This window comes from Neophocaena asiaeorientalis, unplaced genomic scaffold (genome assembly GCF_003031525.2).
Source record: "Neophocaena asiaeorientalis asiaeorientalis breed wild unplaced genomic scaffold, Neophocaena_asiaeorientalis_V1.1 scaffold633, whole genome shotgun sequence".
NCBI classification, from domain to species: domain Eukaryota; kingdom Metazoa; phylum Chordata; class Mammalia; order Artiodactyla; family Phocoenidae; genus Neophocaena; species Neophocaena asiaeorientalis.
In genome coordinates this window covers 1145040-1168258 of record NW_020173395.1, presented here as the reverse complement: position 1 = coordinate 1168258, position 23219 = coordinate 1145040, and the positions used below count along the sequence as shown (strand labels likewise).

General features: G+C 43.2%; 1 protein-coding gene across 1 annotated transcript in view; it reads left to right on the top strand.

Annotated features, from left to right (window-relative positions):
• Positions 1-10438: 10438 nt before the first annotated feature.
• MSRA (methionine sulfoxide reductase A) overlaps positions 10439-23219 on the top strand; it is a 374143-nt gene continuing 361362 nt past the window's right edge. Inside the window, exon 1 of the mRNA XM_024746918.1 lies at positions 10439-10871. Coding sequence (XP_024602686.1) covers positions 10796-10871 — 76 coding nt within the window. The 5' untranslated portion in view covers positions 10439-10795. The remainder of the gene's footprint in view (positions 10872-23219) is intronic.

Below are 23219 nucleotides of genomic sequence, written 5' to 3'. Positions count from 1 at the left end.
AATCCTCAGATTCTTCCCCAGTCCGTGAGGATGTTTCTAAGACCCCCATCCCCACGTGCATCCGAGGGTGGGGGGAGGGAAGAGGATGCTTGGCCTGCTCTCTCATGCCTTAAATCATGTCTTTCACTCTTTATAGTCTACCTGGGGAGAGGCAGCTTGGAACAATGTGTGGTTAGGAAAGCTGAGAGGGGAGGACAAGATGGAGCCCACGGGAAAAAGAGCAAAACTACTTATTAGGGGCTGATCTTTATGCAACGGGGATGGTAACGGCTGGGGGGAGGATGGGAACGTCTACTGATGGAGTGACTGCTCTGTGTCAGGAGCTATCACACACATTACCTCAGTGGTGCTTGGATTTCAAGGGTCAGCAGGATTGGACCAAATATTTTGGTTTTCCACGTTCGATTTTGCCAGATGAGGGCCTTAGAGGAACAACTGCCGTCTCATCACCGCCATATGAATGTGAGAAGGAAGGACATTTCGACACCAGAAAAGTCAGAGTATATTATTGTGGAATAAAAGATAGCTTCTCAAATTGAATATACGTTGCTTATGAAAAACTTAAGACACTATCTTTTTTCTTGTATTTTGCCATTTAGTATTAGATTGGTACTGTACAAGGTTTCATTTGTGTATGTGATATCCCAGGAAGCAGGTAGCATCCCTACTCCTAGGCAGGGCAGCTACCACTCTGCATGCTTTGATAAACCCCATGTAATGAGGCCAAAATTTAAACAATGCCTCAGATGTACAGAAAATGTTAACTGCCCTGTTTTCTATAACTGATCTCATCTTGCTCTTATCGTTTCTAATGATGGAGGAAAACACTTGATCTTGACAAATCAAAGTGTCTTCTTGGTGTCTTTCAGTTTTAAACAGCCTATTCGGGTAACTGGTCAGTCTTTCGGGATTCTCTCTAGGGCCTTCCCTGCTCCTTTCAAGGTGCTATCTGTAACTGGAAGAGCTGCATGTGCTCCTGGTCTTGTGGTCTCCCACTGAGGTGTCTCTCAGCCTTGGCACTTGTCCTGAGCATGTGCATTGGTGTAGCTTGGACTCCGGGCCACCTGGCTCCGGCTCAGCTGAGACACAGCTCTTCCTGTCCATCCTTCGGGCGTTAGGCTGGCTCCTGTGCCCAATAACTGAGGACCTTGCTGTTGCACCTGGTCACACGTTGCAGCACTTGGGTCTCCTTACTCTAACTCCAGGCTTTATCAGGGTCATGGGTTCTCTCTGTCCTTCCACACCCCCGCTCCTCATGGGAGACCTGGCAATGCCCTCCTTCTTTCCCCACACCCAACACAATTGTGCAGGATCCTGTGAGGCTGCCCTCTGGTCTGCCAGCCTTGGCCCTGCCCTCAGTCACTGCTCCTCTGCACACACACAGCATTGCATGCCTTGCTGAATGCAAGAGCCTTCGAGAATTTATAGGCTCTTTAGACCATGGCTTTCAAACTTCTTTTGACCAGGAGCTACACTAAGAAATATATTTTAAGTTTAGACACGGTGTATGTACAACACACACGTGCATGTAAGAGAAATAAAAAATTCCCCCAATTATGTAGATCCTTCCTACTTGTGGATGCACTCTGATATTTCTAATCTACTCTAAGTCATTAAAAACCACATTGTTCGGGCTTCCCTAGTGGCGCAGTGGTTGAGAGTCCGCCTGCCGATGCAGGGGACACGGGTTCGTGCCCCGGTCCTGGAAGATCCCACATGCCGCGGAGCGGCTGTGCCGGTGAGCCATGGCCACTGAGCCTGCGCGTCCGGAGCCTGTGCTCGTACCGCAGGGAAAAAACAAACAAACAAACACATTGTTCCAGTCTACTACAGTGATATATATAGATATAGATATAGATATAGATATAGATATATTTCCAGGGCTCCCTGCATTGGGATCGTGGAGTCCCAGCCACTGGACCACCAGGGAAGTCCCAAGACTGTTTTCTTCATGCCCCGATGGCTCACTGTCCTAGGATATGCCCCAGGAAGTGAAACACTGGCTCCCAAATCTTCAGATTCTTCCCCAGTCCATTTGGAGGTTTCTAAGAGTCCATCCCCAAATTCATCCCAGGGTGGGAGAATAAGATAAAGACGTTTGATCTTCTTTCTCATCTCTTAAATCATGGCCTTTACCCTTTCTAGTCTAGGGTTTATTTTAAGGCCAGTCCTCTAGCTTTGGTTCTTATTATGTAAAATCAGTTGTGGGAGTTCCAAGAAAATCCTTTCAATTCTGATAAGCCCTGTTTTCAAGAATATTGTCTCCTTATCTCACTATGAATTTTAAAAACACTTTAAAAGAAACAACAAGTATTTTTTTGTCTAGTGGTTTCTGTGGGTCAGGAATTTGGAGGCAGATTAGCTGGGTGGCTCTGGCTCAGAGCCTCTTATAAGGTTGCAGACAAGATAACACCTGAAAGCTTTATTGGGTCTGGAGAATCTGCTTCTAAGATTGCTTACTCACCTGGCCGTTGGCAGGAGACCTCCCTTCCTCACCATGTGGGCTTCTCCATTGGGCTGATTGAGAATCTTCATGATGTGACAGCTTGCTTCCCCCAGAGGGAGTGATCCAAAAGTGAGCAAGAAGGAAGGTGCCTTGCCTTCTATGGCTTAGTCTCAGAGGTCACACACCATCACTTCTGTCTTATTCTATAGAAACAAACATTAAGTCCAATGAAAATGTCAGGGGAGGGAAACTGGACCTTTAAAAGAATTTGTGGGAGGGCGGAGTCAAGATGGCGGTGTGGGAAGACACCAGGTAGCATCTCCTGGCAACTAGGGCGCCTGCCGGCTGCTGATGGGGGACCCTGACGCCCAAGGAGACGGGAGGAACCCCCAAGTGAACTGGTAGGATATGGGGGGACAGAGGGGAGAGGAGAAGTGGAGGCCAGACAGGATCGGCACCCCTGAGGCCGGGGAGATCAGGAGAGGCAGGCAGGAGGGGCCATCTGGAAGGAGCAGGAGAGGAGCGGAGGGCGAGTGCCCCGCCCACTGGAGCCCAGGAAGCCTACTGGGCTCCCAGGTGAGGTCCCCTGCCCTCTGAGAACAGGGGTGGGGGGCACGCCTGGGGCTCTTCTGTCCCTTGAGCCTAAGCCCCCCAGCCCCCCAGCCCCCAGGGCCTTTTCCAGCCCTGTGGGTCCTGAGCATTGGCCCCGCCCACTGCCCAAACCGCTCCCATGCTTAGGCCCCACCCTCCAGGCGAGGCCTTGTCCCCGTTTTGTTTTTTTTTTTTTCTTTCTCTTTCCCCTCCTCCTCTTTTTTACTGTGGTGGTACTGTTGTACCTTCCGGTTGTTGATTCATCTCTATTTTAACTTTTATGTTCTTTCTAACATATCTGTTAGTTTCCTAGTCTAATTTTATTTTTTACTTCATTATTGTTCTCTCTTTTTTTTCTGCCACCCCATGCGGCTTGTAGGATCTTGGTTCACAAGCTGGGGGTCAGGCCGAAGCTCCCGCGGTGGGAGCTCTGTGTCGGAACCACTGGACTAACAGAGAACCTCAGACCCCAGGGAATATTCATCAGAGTGAGGTCTCACGGAGATCCTCATCTCAGCACCAAGACCCAGATCTAGCCAACAGCCTACAAACTCCAGTGTTGGAAGCTTCAGGCCAAACAACCAGTAAGACAGGAACACAATCCCACTCATAAAAAAGAAAAAAAAAAAAGACAGACGGCAAAAAAATATGTCACAGATGAAGGAGAAAGGTAAAAAGCTACAAGACCAAATAAATGAAGAGGAAATAGGCAATCTGCATGAAAAAGAATTCGGAGTAATGATAGTAAAGATGATCTGGAATCTCGGAAACAGAATGGAGGCACTGATTGAGAAAATACAAGAAATGTTTAACAAAGATCTAGAGCTAAAGAACAAACAAACAGAGATGAACAACACAATAACTGAAATGAAAAATACTCTAGAAGGAATCAATAACAGAATAACTGAAGCAGAAGAATGAATAAGTGAGCTGGAAGACAAAATGGTGGAAATAACTGCCAAGGAGCAGGATAAAGAAAAAAGAATGAAAAGAATTGAAGACAATCTCAGAGACCTCTGGGACAACACTAAATGCACCAAACATTCAAATTATTGGGGTTCCAGAAGAAGAAGAGAAAAAGAAAGGGTCTGAGAAAATATTTGAAGAGATTACAGTTGAAAACTTCCCTAACATGGGAAAGGAAATAGTCACCCAAGTCCAGGAAGCACAGAGAGTCCCATACAGGATACACCCTAGGGAAACACACACTAAGACACATATTAATCAAACTAACAAAAATTAAATTCAAAGAAAAAATATTAAAAGCAGCAAGGGAAAAACAAAAAATAACATATAAAGGAATCCCCATAAGGTTATCAGCTGATTTTTCAGCAGAAACTCTGCAGGCCAGAAGGGAGTGGCAGGATATACTTAAAGTGATGAAAGAGAAAAACCTACAACCAAGATTACTCTACCCAGCAAGGATCTCATTCAGATTCGACAAAGAAATCAAAAGCTCTTCAGACAAGCAAAAGCTAAGAGAATTCAGCACCACCAAACCAGCTTTACAACAAATGCTAAAGAAACTTCTCTAGGTGGGAAACACAAGGGAAGAAAAAGACCTACAATAACAAACCCAAAACAATTAAGAAAATGGGAATAGGAACATACATATCAATAATTACCTTAAATGTAAATGGACTAAATGCTCCCACCAAAAGTCACAGATTGGCTGAATGGATACAAAAACAAGACCCATATATTTGCTGTCTACAAGAGACCCACTTCAGACCTAGGGACACATAAAGACTGAAGGTGAAGAGATGGAAAAAGATGTTCCATGCAAGTGGTAATCAAAAGAAAGCTGGAGTAGCAATACTCCTATCTGATAAAATAGACTTTAAAATAAAGGCTATTATAAGAGACGAAAAAGGACACTACATAATGATCAAAGGATCAATCCAAGAAGAAGATATAACAATTATGTTTATGCACCCAATACATAAGGCAAATGCTAACAACCATGAAAGGAGAAATCGACAGTAACACGATAATAGTAGGGGACTTTAAGACGCCACTTACGCCAATGGACAGATCATCCAAACAGAAAATAAATAAGGAAACACAGCTTTAAATGACACAATAGACCAGACAGATTTAATTGATATTTACAGAACATTCCACCCAAAAGTGCAGAATACACTTTCTTCTCAAGTGCACAGGGAACATTCTCCAGGATAGATCACATCTTGGGTCACATCTCGGATCACATCTTCAACACCCAATTATGATCAACCTCGGAAAATTTAAGAAAATTGAAATCGTATCAAGCATCTTTTCTGACCACAATGCTATGAGACTGGAAATCAATTACAGGGAAAAAAATGTAAAAAACACAAATACATGGAGGCTAAATAGTGCACTATTAAATAACCAAGAGATCACTGAAGAAGTCAAAGAAGAAGTAAAAAAATACATAGAAACAAATGACAACGAAAACAGGATGACCCAAAACCTATGGGATGCAGCAAAAGCAGTTCTGAGAGGGAAGTTTATAGCAATTCAATCTCACCTCAAGAAACAAGAAAAATCTAAAATAAGCAATCTAACCCTACACTTAAAAAAACTAGAGAAAGAAGAACAAAGAAAACCCAAAGTCAGTAGAAGGAAAGAAATCATAAAAATCAGAGCAGAAATAAATGAAATAGAAACAAAGAAAACAATAGCAAGGCTCAATAAAGCTAAAAGCTGGTTCTTTGAGAAGATAAACAAAATTGATAAACCCTTAGCCAGACTCATCAAGAAAAAAAGGGACAGGATGCAAATCAATAAAATTAGAAATGAAAAATCACAACTGACACTGCAGAAATACAAAGGATTATAAGAGACTACTACAAACAACTATATGCCAATAAAATGGACAACCACGAAGAAATGGACAAATTCTTGGAAGGGTATAATTTTCCAAGACTGAACCAGGGAGAATTAGAAAATATAAACAGACCTACTATCACAAGTAATGAAATTGAAACCATAATTAAAAATCCTCCAACAAACAAAAGTCCAGGATCAGATGGCTTCACAGGTGAATTCTATCAATCATTTACAGAAGAGCTAACACCGATCCTTCTCAAACTCTTCCAAAATATTGCAGAGGGAGAAACACTCCCAAATTCATTCTACAAAGCCACCATCACCCAGATACCAAAACCAGAAAAAGATATCACAAAAAAAGAAAATTATAGACCAATATCACTGATGAACATAGATGCAAAAATCCTGAACAAAATACTAGCAAACAGAATCCAACAACACATTAAAGGGATCATACGCCATGATCAAGTGGGATTTATCCCAGGTACACAAGGATTCTTCAATCTACACAAGTCAATGTGATATACCATATTAACAAATTAAGGAATAAAAACCATATGATCATCTCAATAGATGTAGAAAAAGCTTTTAACAAATTCCACATCCACTTATGATAAAAAATCTCCAGAAAATGGGCATAGAGGGAAACTACCTCAACATAATAAAGGCCATATATGACAAACCCACAGCAAGCATCATGCTCAATCCCACTACTGGGCATATACCCTGAGAAAACCATAATTCAAAAAGACACATATACCACAATGTTCATTGCAGCACTATTTACAATAGCCAGGACATGGAAGCAACCTAAGTGTCCATCGACAGATGAATGGATAAAGAAGATGTGGCACAATGGAATATTACTCAGCCATAAAAAGAAACAAAATTGAACTATTTGTAGTGAGGTGGATGGATCTAGAGTCTGTCATACAGAGTGAAGTAAGTCAGAAAGAGAAAAACAAATACTGTATGCTAACACATATATATGGAATCTAAAAAAAAAAAAAGGTTATGATGAACCTAGTGGCAGGACTGGAATAAAGATGCAGACGTAGAGAATGACTTGAGGACACGGGGAGGGGGAAGGGTAAGCTGGGATGACATGAGACAGTGGCATGGACATATATACACTACCAAATGTAAAATACATAGCTAGTGGGAAGCAGCTGCATAGCACAGGGAGATCAGCTTGGTGCTTTGTGAAAACCTAGAGGGGTGGGATAGGGAGGGTGGGAGGGAGGCTCAAGAGGGAGGGGATATGGGGACATATGTATGCATAGGGCTGATTCACTTTGGTGTACAGCAGAAACTAACACAGTATTGTGAAGCAATTATACTCCAATAAAGATCTATAAAAGAAAAAAACAATTTGTGGATGTATTTGAAACCTCCATAATAATTAGTATATCTTTTCAGATAACTAACAACGCAAGGTAGTACAGGCTATGTGCTACCCGAGTGATGCAAGTGGTGAGTGCTATGGGGCAACCTAGGCTCAATGAATAACTGTGTTTCCTTGTGCAATCAGGGAAGGTTGCACAGACAAGATGAGTCTTGAATTGAATGAAGAATAAGGTCGGAAAACCAGAGAGAATCAGGCAGGCATTCCAGTTGGTATAGACAGAGTGAATCAAGTGGGAGGGAGGTTTGCACCTTAGATGTCAAAGTCCCCAGACTACTCACTCCATGTTACCTCCTCTATTTTCCCATCCACCACCATCCACACTCCCGGCCTCCACCATCTAGGCAGTCTTGGAAGTTTCCCTTTTGCAACATTTGATTAGACTGTGGCCCAGTGACTACTCTTCCCGGCCCCCCGCATTCTTTTTCCAAATTGATTTTAATATCCTGCTTCATCATTGTACACCAGGTGTGTGGGGGAGAGAATGGGAGGAGGGAAGAGACACCTCATTTTTTTAGTTTATCGGTCACTGGATCATGTGCTTGGAACTTTAAAATAGGGTGTGTCCTATATGTTAGAAGAAGGGGATATATTCATATATATATATGCACACACATATATACACATATACATATACATATATACACACATACGGATATCTCGATGGCCAGAGGAATGGACTATAAGAGTTGTCCACCAAAGTACATTCTTACCTTCTTCCTTTGTTACTAGAACTGCCAAGTGTTAGCTGGATCTGTGGTTGCCCAGCTAGAGGACTCTACCTCCCACCTCCCCAACAGTTAGATGTGGCTGTGTGTCTAACCAGGTCAATGGAATGAGGAGAAATGACATGTGCTACCTCTGGGACACACTCCTAGGAGTACTGAGATGTGCACCGCTTTCCTTTCTGCCTTTTTGCTGGGCTAAGATACAGATGTGCTGCCAGGTTCTGGGATGGTGGTTACGTATGTGGATAGCAGTGCTGCCCTCCTAGTCCTGGACCAGTACATGAGAGAAAAAACCAAAACAAAAACTATCTTGTTTCAAATATAATACCTTTGGGTTACTGCAACCTAAGCTGTATTCCAACGAAAAGCCAGGCCTAGTTTTGGAAAAGAGTATTAAATATTCCTTTCTCCAAGGGGCAAGGCAGAGCCATTCCTGAACACATGGGAAAGAAACTTTTGCTATTCTAAGTCAACGTTTTGACCCAACTTAACCAAATACGTAATCACTGTACACTTAATTTGAGCCAATGTAGTGTGAGATATTACGGAAGAAAAGACACGGTCCTGCTCAGTGCTCTATTTCTGGATCGTTACATAATAGAAGAAATAAACTTCTATTTTGTTTAAGCTGATGTATTTTGGGTATTAGTTATACCAAAGAGGATGCTTAGACTGCATCCTAAAGAACATACATTGTTAGGATTTGTTGGAAAAGCAGAGCATAATCACAAAAATAACACTTCAAAGCAGTGCGTGCCCAATGGGGAATATGGACAAAAAAAGACTCTCTCAGTGTGGAGAAGCTCAGAAGGGTTTAGGAGATTCTGAAGAAATCGAAACCTTAGTGATGAAAATGGCATCACTGAAGGCAGGAATATTAATTCTCTCCTAAACCAACCAACCAGCCAACCAAGCAACCAACCTCAGTGTCACTTTTCTCTCAACTATTCTGGTAAAAGAGACAAGAAACCCCTGTTTTATGAAAAAAGGTATTTTTTTCTTTTAAAAATTAAAAAGAATTATAATAATAAAAGTAACACAGCCACGGGAATACTTGAGAACACTGTAACAATATGTACCATTTTAAACCAGAAGTTTAAAGAAAGTGAAAACCAGTCAACCATTACCATGAACAACAAAACTGCAAACATTGTTTCAATTTTTTTCTAGTCTTTCTTCAGTGGGTGTGCAAGGGGAGGTGTACACATTACTATACTGTACTACATACTACACATATACATACTGTAGCCTTGTTGAGGTTTCTTAACATTACGTAAATACTTCTCCTTGACATGAAAAATTCTTCAGTTTTGTGTGTGTGTGTGTGTGTGTGTGTGTGTGTGTGTATGTTTGTGTCACGTGGGATCTCAGTTCCTGGACCAGGGATGGAACCGGCGCCTACTGCAGTGGAAGTGTGGGGTCTTAACCACTGGACTGCTGGGGAAGTCCCCAAATTCTTCAGTTCTTAATTTCATACAATCAACCACAAAACATAGAAAAAGAAAACACAGACTATTTCCTTTGACAGAAGAACGATCTTACGACCTAGAAGGGACACCTTGTAAAGCTTTCAGGAAAGGCCTGTAGAACCTACTTCGTATAATCTCCTGGCAAAACCAAATAAATCGGAAGTAAAAACCGAGTCACACTACACAGACAGAGCCCGTATTACAAAACAAACACTTCGACCGAGTTTTAATGTTACCTGTCTGGCCATATTCTACAATACAGTAGGTCTAATCCTCCTGTCCTCAGGTTACAGTCCAGACCACATGAACACAAAGAGGTAACTAAACAAGACAGAGAGGTAACTAAATCCACTGGGGAGGTTGGCTCAAAGCCTTCTCATTTCTCTGGGTGCTAATCTGAAGTTCCTTCCTTCATGAGACTATCCGCCCACTTTGGCAGAACATTCGTGTAAAACCAAAATTTCACATATGCAACTCCCAAGTCACCCATCTGCCTCCACCCACCTTCTTTTGGGGGTTGAAAATCTGTCACAGGAGCAAATGTTACGTCCCATGATTTGAGAGCCAAGAATGATCCAATAGAACGCTTAAGTTCACCCGAACTGCGTTAATGGGGTATCAGTGCCTTGTTCCTATTTTTCCCCCTTGTGTTTATCAGTATATTATTTCTATGTGTGTGCATATATGTGTATATAAAACATTATATTGAATTATCTTTCCTATTCTTAACTTTTTGAAAATTGTGCTTCGTTTTCACTTTGGATAATCATCTTTTTGATAATTTATCATCATAATGGCTCCAGTGGAAACAGATATAGTTACTAGTTTGTAAGGTAGGTAGTCTTACTGGGCACACCGAGCAATTGTTAAGGAGGTTGTGAAACGCGAACGAACTTCAAAGTCAAAAGCCGGGCATTATTTTTTTGGCCCCTGCCGCTTCACGTACTTTGTACCGCCATTACTACACTTGTCTTCCGCCCGGGAACTTTGCACCTAAGGGGAGCAAGGAAAAGTCGCAGGTGCCTTCCCGGACCCGGCCCCACGCCAGGGCGAGAACACGCCCTCGGTCCCGGCCCGCCCGGCACGAGGCTGAGGTAATCACTCGATTCCGGGGCGGGGGCAGCCCACCCCGCCGCGTACGTGCCCCCGCTGACCCGCCCGCCTGCCGGCCGGCCAGTGCACCCAGCTCCCGCCGCCCCGCGCCGGCCGCCCACTCCGCAGCGGCGCCTCGGCTCCCGACCGCGCCGGTCCGCCCGGCGCCCCATAGTCAAGCCACCCGCCCTTGCTCGCCGCCACCAGGACGGCCCGCCAGCTCTTCCAGAGCCTCTTCTCCGTCCGGAGAATGGGTAACTCCGCCTCCAACATCGTCAGCCCACAGGCGGCCCTACCGGGCCGGAAGGAGGCGATCGCCGTAGCGGGTAAGGACGCGGGCACGCACAGAGGGCGCGGTCGTCGCCGCTACGCACGCGCATCCTCTGGCCGCCAGAAGGGAGCCGGGGGCCAGCCTCGGGAGGGTCGGCAGCCGGCGTTCTGCGCAGGCGCGGAGGGCGCTGGCAGGGGCGGGGGCCAGGGGTAGCTACTCTTTCTTTGTTTGGGTTCTCACCAGCTAAAACAACGCGAAACATGTTGACTGGACCTACTACGGTGGTATAATTCACCTACAGTGCAAATACCCCGGCGGCTTCAAACTTCGGGCGGGAAAAGCACTGACCCAATTTTCGCCCTTTCCCACGGTGTGCATCCCCTTTCCTTTTGGCACCGGCCGCTGGGATGCAGGCCACTTGCAGCGGTGCTGCGGCGTTGTGTTGTCACTGGAAGCAATGGAATGGTACAGAACGATGAATACTGCAGTTTTGAAATTGTTTCTCACTTCACTGTTCTGGTTGTAGGAATTATCCTCAGGCTACCATTAGCCTCCAGGACTGCCCGGTTTCCCCCAGTTGGCAGGAGCTGCCCCTGGCCCTGTGCTCCCGGGTTTGCCTGTGTGTGTCAGCCATGCAGAAGAGCTGTGCTTTCCAAACTTAAAAATAATTTTCCAATCTCATACCAATACTTCTGGAGAGTATAATAAAAAATATATAAAATATAATAAAAGTGAAATGCAAGAAAAATGAATAAAAATGAAATGCTAGAAACTGCTCTAAAAGTTTCGAAAGCTTAACTCTAATTTCTGTCTCAGCCCCATAGAAGGTCGCAGATAGCACGTGTCCACCAACCTGAGGACCATACTTTTTGAGAAGTATTACCTTGGTGCATTGCTTCTCAAAGTGTAGTCCCAATGATATCTTTTAAATACGCCCTTCCGGTGATACTAATGCACTCGGTAGTTTGTAAACGGCTGCCTTAGAGGTGTTGGAGGATAAAGTGGTGATTAATCTTTTACATATGGCTCGATGCCAAGATAAATCCTGCGTTTACAGTTTTCTAGGGATTCTTCCATCTTTCTTTTCCTTAAAGAATTGTTGAGTATATATAGGAGGAGGTCATTCTGAGGGTCTGTGTATCATACACAATACTCAGTATGAGAATGGAGAAGGTAGAGGTCTTTGGATTTGAGGCAGTTTGGGAACTGATGCTGTGTGACCTGTTTCTCATTCACCTACATTAGCAGTTCTGTTTCCTATGTCTCACATCACTTCACTCCCAGCTCATTGATAGCCTTAAAAAGCTTATTTTATTTTTGACTCAAATTCAGAGAATGAGTTTCGGAAAAAAAAAAAATCCAGATGATCTTTAACTCTGTCTCTGAATTACATAACCCCATTATCTAAACTTTATCTTGAAAGAGAATTCTCATTTAACAAACTAGGATTCATAAATGGATATTTAAAGGCAATACTTCTCAATGCTGAACTTTCCCAGCTTGTATGAAACTTCCTCTTTACACACTACAGTGTCTGTGGTATGTCCTCCTAGACATCTAAAAACAAACAAACCAAAAACTCCTGATCAGATTTCCAAACTGGTTCAAGGTTAACACTGACCACAATTTAGTTCTCCTTTATCTTAACCAAAGTCTTCCCACTCAGTTCCTTAGTATATAAATGACACTTCTGGTAAAAGATTAACATGACAGAAACAAGCCAATGATTTCTTTTTCTATCCATCTAATAACTCTGACTGCAAAACCTCAGGACTTGGTTCTTGTCCAGGCTCTTCTGCCTTTTTATATAGCCATGCATACATTGCTATATCTGGACCAGTGAACTGTTTTCTTTGGTGTAGGGCCAAGCCTATAAGGCACATGTCCTTTTTGTTCAGCTGTTGTAACTTCCACCTCCACAAATACTTAAATTTTAGATTGTGGCCTTTCCTATCTCTACCCCTGCTACTGCTGCCTTGACAGGTTGCCGAAGGTTCTGATTGGCCCAAGAAATGGGCAGTGTTACCTCTTTGGTGGGTTTTCAGTGGCTGTAAGATAGAAGCTTAGGGACTTAATATTATTGTTTTGAAAGTTAAATTCATCTCTACTCCAACCTCCAATCTGTTTAACAGCTTTTCACCTTTCTGTATTACCTCTATGTCTGTTGTTATTTGCAACCTACCCTTAGTTAATTTATAGAGGTAACATGGTTTCAGGAAAAATACTAATGATATTTTTATTTTGTTCTAGAACAGGATGCACTAATTTAAAAAATTCATATGGAAAAATAAGCAGGAATAGTTAATGGTAACTGTAAAAGAAGAACAAAGAGGGACAACTAGCCCTTGCACATAGTAAAAGTGAAGCTTAATAATTTAAACAGTGTGGGACTGGTCCATGAATAGATAGGTCGATAGAAAGATCAGAAATTCTTAAATACGTACGAGAATGTAGCATATGGTACAGGTGACATCTCAAATCAGTGGGGAAAAGATGGAATATTCAATAAATGGTTATGAGACAACTGAGTAGCCATATGGAAAACAAACAAACAAACAAAAAACCAAAAAAAAACCCCACCAAAGTTGGATCTGTACTTCACATCTTAAACCAGGATAAGCTCCAAAAGATATATGTTGATAATAACTCACTCTTATTGAGTGTCTACTATATGCTGGACACTGTAGTAATTGATTTACATTTACTAATACGTTTAATCTTCACAACAACCTGAGGAGGTGGTAACCTGTTACTATCCCCACTTGTAGGTGTGGAAACTGAGGCCTATAGAGTTTAGGTGACTTATACAAGGTCATATAGCTAATAAGTAGTGGATCTGGGATATGAATATAGGCAGTTTGCCTCTAGGGTTTGTGATCTTAACTACTATATGTACTGTTTTTTCATTTAGTTAAATGTAAAAAATGAAATAATTTAAGGATGAGCAAGGGAGAATTCCTTTAGAAAGGAAAGCCTTTTTAACCATGACTTGAAAATCAGAAGACTTAAAAAACTGATAAATTGGATCACAACAAAATAAAAATCTTCTGCAGGCAAAAATTACCGCAAGCAAATTCAAAAGACAAACTGGGGTAAATATTTGCAACTCATATCGTAGGTGAAGGACTAATCTCCCTAATATATAAGAAGCTTCTAGAAGATAATAAGAAAGCACCAACATCCATTAGAAAAATAGACAAAGGTTATGAGCAGTTTACAGAAAAGGAAGTATAATTGGCTCTTAAACATATAAAAAGATGCTCAGCTTCATTCATAATGAGAATGCAAGTACCATTTTTCATTCTTCAGACTGGCAAAAATCCAGAAATTTGATGATACACTTTGTTGGTAAATCCTTAAGGGAGAAGACACTCTTGTACATAGCTGGCAAGAATGTAAATTGGCTCAACTCTTATGGAAGGCAATTTGGCCATATCTGTCAAAAATTTAAATGTGTATACCTTTTGACCCAGGAATTCAATTTCTGGGAATTTATCCTACAGATATACTTGCATTCGTGCCAAATGATGACTGTACCAGGTTATTCACTGCAGCTTTTCTTGCAGTAGTCAAAGATTGGAAACAACCCAAACGCCCATCAATAGGGGCTAGTTAAATTAATTATGGTTCATCCTCACAATGAGATATGCAGCTGTAAAAAAGAACATGGAATATCTATATGAATGGGTATGGAGAGATTGCCAAGCTATAGTGTTAGGTGAAAAATGCAAGGTCAGAACAGTGTTATATGTTAACTTTTGTGTGAACAGGGAGGATAATAATAATATTTATGCACAAAGAAACTTTGGAAGGATAGATAAGAAAGTAATGGCCACGGAGAGGGCGATGCAGTGAGCTGATGGTGGAGGGGAGACACAGGTGGGAGACTTGACTCTGTGCTTTTTTTAAACTTTTGGTTCTTATAATGCGACTGCATTATTGAATTAAGTAACTCCACTTTGAAGATGATCTCTTTCTGCTGTTTTTAGTCTAACTGACCACCTTACTATATCATCTTTTTTTCATCCCTATTTCAAGTTCTTTTTTTTCCTTTTTAAATTTTGCTCTTTTTCATGTCAAGTTCTGTTTTTCTTCCCCAACTTGCTTTTGTAATCAAAATCCACATTTTGGCGTGATTTAAAAATCTAAATTTAGAGGGTGAAATTGGAATAAGTTAATCCAAATCATTTTACATTTCATAAATATTCATTTTTATTGAAGTGTCAATTGTGGTGGCATCATTTATACAAAGAAAAGATCCTTGGGGACAAATTCCTTCCACTATTATGTAGAAGGTATTATGTGTATTTCTTTTATTTTGAGTGATGTACATAGACTTTTAAAAGAAAATCATGGAAAACAATTTTCCTTTTAGAAAAATTTTCACCAGTGTGTGATTAACTTCTAAATTGTAGGACACAGAGCTATTATCTCTCCTCTTTGCATCCTGTCTAAAGCTCTTTATTTTACCCTCTGTTTCAGAATCCTCAGTACTTTCCTGAAGTCCCTGGGATAAGGGTATTCCATATCTCCCACCATCTGACCCTTACCTTCCCAGCCTTTTTTCCTACTGTGCCCCTATAGGACCCCATCTTCTGGCTAGCATGTGTTTCAGTGTTTTGCCTCTGGAAACATTCATGTGATTTTACCCAAGTGGGTTCCACACGCTAATCTTTTCATTTAGTCATTCATTAAATGTTTATTAAATGCCTGCTTGGGTAAAATATTGTGATTTCCATATATCCTTATCCTGCTCTTCCTCAAAACTTGCCCTGCTTGAATTCCATTTCTCCTATAAACCCATGCCTTTCCTCTCCAACCTAAGCAATCCCTTTCTTCTGTACTAGACAAATAATTTTGAACTAATTTATGAATCCTTCTATCAGATCTTGCATTGCTACTTGTGGTGCTTTTTTGCTACCCAAGTTATTAAATCTCTGTCTTATTGTATTAGGGGCGGGGTGGGTGTGCAGCCGTTATCACGAGACCTTTAGCGCATCAGTTAGAGGTCCCACTCCGCCAACAGTCAGCCTGACACTGGTCCTCAAGGCAGACAGTGCAGTGAGAGGCCGATCGTGGCCGTTTCCCCGGAGCCCTCCAGGCCCTCCGGCCTTGGGGCTGGCGGGTGAGCTGGGGGCTCAGGGACAGGCTGAGGGCTATGTCCCGCAGAGCCCCACAGCCCATGCCACGGCTGCCTGCTGGCCGGGCCCAGGCCTTGAGGCAGCAGCGAACATCTCCCTCATCCCCACCTCTGCTACCTAAAGGGGGTGGCTGTCTGCATGGGTGGCAGTCCACGGAGCCCTCAGCGACTGGAGTATATGGACACTGCCATCAAGGTAACAGCTTCAGCCAGCTTCAGCCTCTCTGTTCAAGTTTCAAAAATTGGTCCAGCTGAGATCAGTTGTCTACCCCTAGGAGGTGGCCATAGGTCAGGGTTAAGTTGCAAGGACATAGCACAGCATTACTTCAGGTCCACCTCTGTGGTTGGGCTACTCTCAAAGAAGGGCAGTTGTCGTGAGCTGGGAATTCACCTGATGGGTATTTGCTACAAGAGGTATTACATTGATCCTACACAAATGATTCTCTCCAGTTTAAATGCAAAGCCTGAGGGCTGGCTGGATCCTGGGCGCCTTGCCCCGTCAGTGATGACAGCTGGGCAAGGTCTGGGGACCTGGCCCCGAGGGCAACGCCAGCTGAGATCTGACTCTTTAGCCCGGCCTGGGCACTGGCGGAAGGACCCAGACTGGGTGCTGGACAGACGCTCCCAGGCAGGGTAACTGGCCGGCGCAGGGACCCCCACTCCTCTCAGCCAGGGCCTGGACCTCGGAGGGCGAAAGTTGAGCCTTGGGACCTTGCCCTCTCTTGTCAGGACAGAGAATAACATTTGTTTTGGTGAAGGTTTACAGGAACATCGTGACCTGACGTGACCCAACCTCAGGAACAAAGGATCTGACACCAAGAAGTTTCGACAGCTAACCACGCGCCTCCCTCACCTTTCCTATAAAAAGGCTTTGCTGAAAGCATTCTGGGAGTTCGGGGTTTCTAAAGCCTGGGCCGCCTGTCTCCTTGCATGGCCCTGCAGTAAGCCTTTCTCTGCTCCAAACTCTGACGTTTTGGTATTGTTTGGCCTCACTGTGCGTCGGGCACGCAGACTTGTGTTTGATAACGTTATCTCCCCATGAGTGTGAGCTCCCCAGAAGAATGTCTGTCCAGAGTGGGGAGCCATGTTTCACTCCTTAAAGGGAGGGGCTGGACCATGTTTGATACTTATTTTATCCTGTAGTGTGTAGCACTTCACAAAGGGTACTGCCTGCCTGCCTCAGACACTCAGTAATGTTTTGTGGATATTGGGGGAGAATGTGGTTAATGCCTGAGAACAAAGACCAAAAAGGTGGTTTTTTTATGTGACCATCGCGTGACCAATGGTGACCCAGAGAAGCTAGCAAAAGCATAATATGTTTTATCCATGGGGTACATATTCTGAATTTTTTTTCCACTAGTGGTGGTGGATTTGTGCTGATTTCAGGATTCCCTCTCAGTCACTCTTGTGACCAGTGGTAAACTTTTCGACTGGCCAGGATGAATGATGGGAAGCCCCTTGTCTTCAAATCTCTGAGCAGGGACGTGCTAGGGCCCTGCAGCAGCGGTGGGGAAAAGGGTGTCATGCTCAGCACAGCCCTTGGGGGGCCCCATCCTGCTCCCCTCTGGTTCAGGGGACACAGCAAACCCCTGTATCAGCTGGAGAGGGTGGAGAGTGACGACAGCTGGGTGAGGAGACTCAGCCTGTGACATGGGTCCCAAGAGAGCCAGCAGCCTCCAGGCCCTCAGCAAGGACCAGAGTGAAGGCCTCTTTGCTGAGCTTGGTCTGGCCCCTTCACAGACCCCAGTGGCCTGGGAGCCATCCCCCCTGCTGCCTTGGCAGATGACCAGGCCCCTTCTCATACTACAGCAGCTGGCTGTAGCCCCTGCCATCCTGTGTCAGCCCAGATCTCGAACTCTGGCACTGTCCGAAAGACTGAATTCTGCAGAAGATGGTTTCAGGCTGTCAATGTGAGGAAGAAAAGTTGTGGATCTTCTACATCCTGTTCTTTCATCTTTCTTCCCTCATAAATCTGCAGTTTGTCTGAGAGCCTCAGAATATCTAATGTTTTATGAAATAGTAGCATTAGAGTACAAACTACTTCAGGGCAGGATTTTGTCTTATTCTTTGTGTCTGGAACACAGTAGGTTGACAATAAATATTTGCTGAATGACTGTAGCATATTATGTTGTGATCCCTTTGATGGGCAGGCCCCTCAAAGGCATACCTGTGTTGTGATACAGAATAGATAGTCAATAGCTGTTTGAATGGGTTCTAGGTACTTTCTCCATAAGCATCTTAGCTGTAGACATCTTTGCTGCAAGCATTTTTTGCTGCAGAACTAACTGGCAGTTTTGCTGTGAAAGATTAAATAACTGGTTGACAATTTTTGGTTTGACAGTTTGGCTTTAACTGGTTGAAATGCGTTAGCATTTCTTCCACTTAGTGACATTATTGATGGCTTTACTGAGCTGACAGATGACAGTGATTTGCCCCAAGAGTAGGTTTTTTAGTTTGAAACACACTGCATTGGAGGAGGAAGAGGCTAAGGACCTCAGAGGTGCAGAGTTGAACCCACGTTTCCCATAGAACTTTGGAACATCTATCAGTGGACATGTGCCAGCATGCTAAGAACACACAACAGAGTAGAGGCTTTCACAAGGCAGCACAGAGCTCAGTTACAAATGCTCATGCTAGTGTTTGGAAACTGATACCTCTCTTAATGAAGGAAGAAATTTTAGTGAAAATTTGTCTGATGCTGAACAAGGAAATGAATCAACAAGCAAGAATAAAGTATAGAACGCAATGAATGAAAGACTTGGAAGACGAGTTTTCAGGTACAACCCACAAAGTAAAATCAGTTATTTGGGCAGTATCGCCATGAATCTACACTTCTCATGTTTTATTACGTCCTTTTTAATGTCCCTCTTTTATTTTTCATTATTTTATCTTTCAGGGCAAAATTGCCTTACGTCCAATTAGTTAACCCAGTGGAAATGTTTGTGGCAAAAATGCATCGGGGGTTTCCTTGGTGGCGCAGTGGTTGAGAGTCCGCCTGCCAGTGCAGGGGACACGGGTTCGTGCCCCGGTCCGGGAAGATCCCACATGCCGCGGAGCGGCTGGGCCCGTGAGCAATGGCCGCTGAGCCTGCGTGTCCCTCCGGAGCCTCTGCTCCGCAGCGGGAGAGGCCACAACAGTGAGAGGCCCGTGTACCGCAAAAAAAAAAAAAAAAAAAAAGCATCAGGCAACATTGTCTCTGGCAAGAATGCTTATGAAAGCACTGGACACGGGTTGAGTAATGGAGAGGAGAATAGCACATTGAAGAAGACAGGAAGGGTGGGCACCTGGGGACTTGGGATTGCCACTGTTTGCTGGTTTCTGTGTTAATAGTCTTTCCTATTATACCAGAAAAATGTGTTACCTAGTTAGCATTTCGACAGCCAAATGGAAATGTATGTGATAAGGAGTGGGCCATATTTGAAGAATGGAGCATCAGTCCACCCTTGGTACGTGATGGCAGCCTCCTTAGCTGTCACTTCCTTCCTGGAGTTCAGAGCATCAGCCCAGGCTTGGCTGCACAGAGCTGAGTTTTCTCCATGCTGCCCAGACCTTTGGTTACGTCAGATTTCTAGTAGGCCGTGGGTTTGTCATCAAAGTTCAGTCATTTTAACTTGCGTCTATCTCCTCACCAACTTTTAAGCTAAGAGATGGTGAGAGGTTGGGAGAGTCTGACATCTGCCTTGTCTTTGAATAAGTGGAATTGGCATTTGCTGGCATCACCCCTGTCGTGGCCTGCATTTTACTGTTTTACTCTTTGTACTGTCTTCTCCTGGCTGGCTGGCTAGCTTCTTCCCAACCACTCTCATCTGTGCATGGCTTCTGAAAGCTAGATCTCATCTTGCAAAAGTTCCGCTTCCCATTTCCAAATTCTTAGAGGATACGTATGTCCGGCCATAACCCCAAACTCAGTTCTAAGACCAAACTTAACCATTTTCCCTTCAGAACACTGGATACATATTTTAATTTCCCCATTTCTGTCGTGGCACTACTCTCCCCCAAACCTTAGCCCCATTCATCTTTGATCCTTGCCTCTGTATTTTAATTGGTCCTCTTCCAGTGAGTCTTGATTGTTCCTTGCCTTCTGTATTAGTCAGGGTTTTCCAGAGAAACAGAACAATATATATATAGTATGAGGGACTGGAGCACATGATTATGGAGGCTGAAAAGTCCAAGATCTGCTGTCTGTAAGCTGGAGGCCCAGGAGAACTGGTGATGTAATGCAGTCCAACCCTGAAAGCTGAGAACCAGGGGAGCCAATGGTGTAAGTTCCAGTCTGAGTCTTAAAGCCTGAGAACAAGGAACATCTGATGGCAGGAGAAGATGGATATTCCAGCTCAGACAGAGTGACTTCCCCCTTCTTCCATCTTTTACTTCTAATCTGATTGGATTGAATGAGCACTGCCCCCCCCATATTGGTGGGATCATCTTCTTTACTCAGTGTACCAACTCAAATGCTAATCTCTTCTGGAAGCACCTTCACAATACACATGGAAATAATGTTTTACCAGCTATCTGGGCATCCTTTAGCCCAGTCAGCTTGGCACAGAAGACTAACCATCACACTTGCCTTGTTCACTGCTTTCAGCCTTCCCAGTCTGTCATGAGCACCACTACCAGGCATCTGTTTAAACCTCAGATTTCTGTCACTGCTAAGAAAACAGCGGTAACTGTGAGATCTGGGTGATGACTTTCTTCATCCTGGGGTTAGAAACATTCTTTGACTTGCCGCTAATCTCAGTGTTCCTGATCTCTGCTTCCACTGCTGAGGCTGACTTCTACTCTTAGTACCTTCCTCTGGGAAGTTTGCTTTTTTCCTCACAGCCCATCTCAATCTTCCTGGGCCTTTCAAGGCTAATCTCAGTTCTTCCCCTTCCATGCTGCCTTTTGGGGACTGTTTCAGCATAGATTGCTCTCAGAACTGGAGGTGGAGCTAGGGCTTTGAGGCCCTGTTTTACACTTTCATTCCAATGTGTCTTCTTAAGGGATGTAAAGGTTGAGTTCCTTTAATGCATTTGGAGCTCAGGGATTGCCATTGTTCTCCCTTGTGTTTCCTGAACTTCTAACCTGGTTACAGTGCCCTGTGGGCATGACCAGAGCTCTTGGATTACAATGGTCAGGCTGCTTGGTCTTCTGGTAACTTCCTCTCTGGATGTCCTATCAAAACGTTCTTCCCATTTGGTGAGACACTTGACTACTTTGATCCTGATGCTGTTAAAATAAGCTGAGGCATATTAAAACTTTTAAGAGTCTATCTGAGCAAAAACTGATTGGAATTGGGCAGTATCCCATCTAGCTGATAGAAAGGGGCTCTGAGGAGCTGTACAGAATGAAAGATTTTTATAGCCAGAAGGAAGCGGGAGCAAGGAAGTTGTACTAGGCAGGGTGGTCATGGCAAGGTTACTTTCCTCTACGGGATGGCAGGAGATTCCTGATTGGTTCTTAAACCGTTTCTCTCTCATTTCCGGGAGACCCAAAACTATAGCCAAGGTAAATCTTGGTTTGGTGACATGGGGCTTAGCATAAGTGACTTTATTTGGGGCCTATTTTTTGTTGGTTTTTAAACAATGCCAAATGCTTGATTTTACCTTGACCAGAGACGGCCATAGCCTCTGAACCAGCTGGGACCTCTTCTGTAAGCTGGATCGCTTCTAAAATGTTGAATAAGGTTATTGCCCTTCACAGAGAAAGACATGGTTCCTTACTTTCTGTAGGACTTCTGTACCATTTCATGTGAGCATATCTACAGAGTTTCTCAGCGGGGTATATTTCTGATCCACTAGCTTGTTGAATAAGTGTGTTAAGTTTACGTTATAATACAGCAAAGACTGGTAATAGTGAAACTGGAAGAAATGTAGAGTTACAATATGTTTTGATGACTATATTATCATTACATTTTAAAAAAATGAGGAATGAAATTCAGAAACATTGAATGTCTTCCCAGAGCATGTATATAAAATGAATTCTTTTGAAAATATTACCATGGTAAGGTAATAACATTAGTGTTGAATTTTCCTCTGGAACTTTTTCATATTTTAGCTTTAATTTGTAGTTTACTCTTAGGTAATTTATAGTTTGCTTAGGTCAAACACAATGTGAAAAATTAAAAAGCATTGTTCACACGAGGCCAAAAATTATTCTTTGGCCAACTGAAGAAAATTTGATATTTTAACAGACGTACTGTAGTTAGCAGATGAAAAGAAAACCACATTAGGGTTTGCCGAATGAATCAGCCAGCTTTCAGAGTTCCGGAGAAAGCACTGCATGGCTGCAAACCTCCATTTCCTCATCTCTTCTTAAGAACCAATTCATGAAGAGCTACGTCATCTAGCAGGAAGCCCAATGTAACAACTCCTGCTTGGTCCCTGGGGTTCCTGGCCCACCACTTAGCATTCCTCGCACACCGAGCTGTGTGCACTGGCACGAAGCAGCCACACGGAGCTGCCCGCTCCCCCCACCGAGGCTGCAGCCGGCCTGATAACAGCCCTGTTCACTAGCTCACCAGGGTCTCTCCCTGACAACCGGAGGCAGGTTGCCGGGAAACCACATCCCTCCAAGAGGAGACCCTGCATCCAACTGCCTCTGCATGTAAAAGAGGTTGGAGGAGCCCCTTGCAGATAACTTTATTTTCAGAAATTAAAAAAAAAATTTTTTTTCTTTTTCAGGATGATGCTCATCCTAAGAAGTGCTGTGGATTTATTTTGATAAATGGAAAAAAAGGGAATAATTATTTTCTGGTGAAAATTAGGTGTTGGATGAGTAAGATTATATAGCTGTTTGCTGCAGTAGTTTGGGGGAAACATATAGGAATAAGCTATATAAATTTAAATACGAATTTCCAGGGGCAAGATATGAACCAGGGGATTTATATGAATATGATGGAACTTAAGCTTTAACTATTTTGGTTCATTGAAAGCCCGATGATTATTTTTTTCAGAATAAGGAGATTGATTAAAGAGCTGAAACCTAGGTTTCTTTTTCTGTGTATGTTTGCTTTGGAACTTGTAGGATGGTTGATAAACTAAATTGATATAGTTAATAAAATGAAGATTCTCTACTGTTTACTCTTAGAAAGGAACCAAGGGGTCTTTGCTCTCAGCCTCTGGTTTCTCTTCCCAGGAAGTCTGTAATAGGCTATTCTCGCTGGTCCTACCCCCAGTCTTGAGATGGCTTCTCTTTGCTTCAGGGCCTTTATTACTTAAACCTTAATTTTTTTTTTTTTTTTTTTTTTTTTTTTTTGTTTTTTGGTTTTTTGTTTTTCTTTTT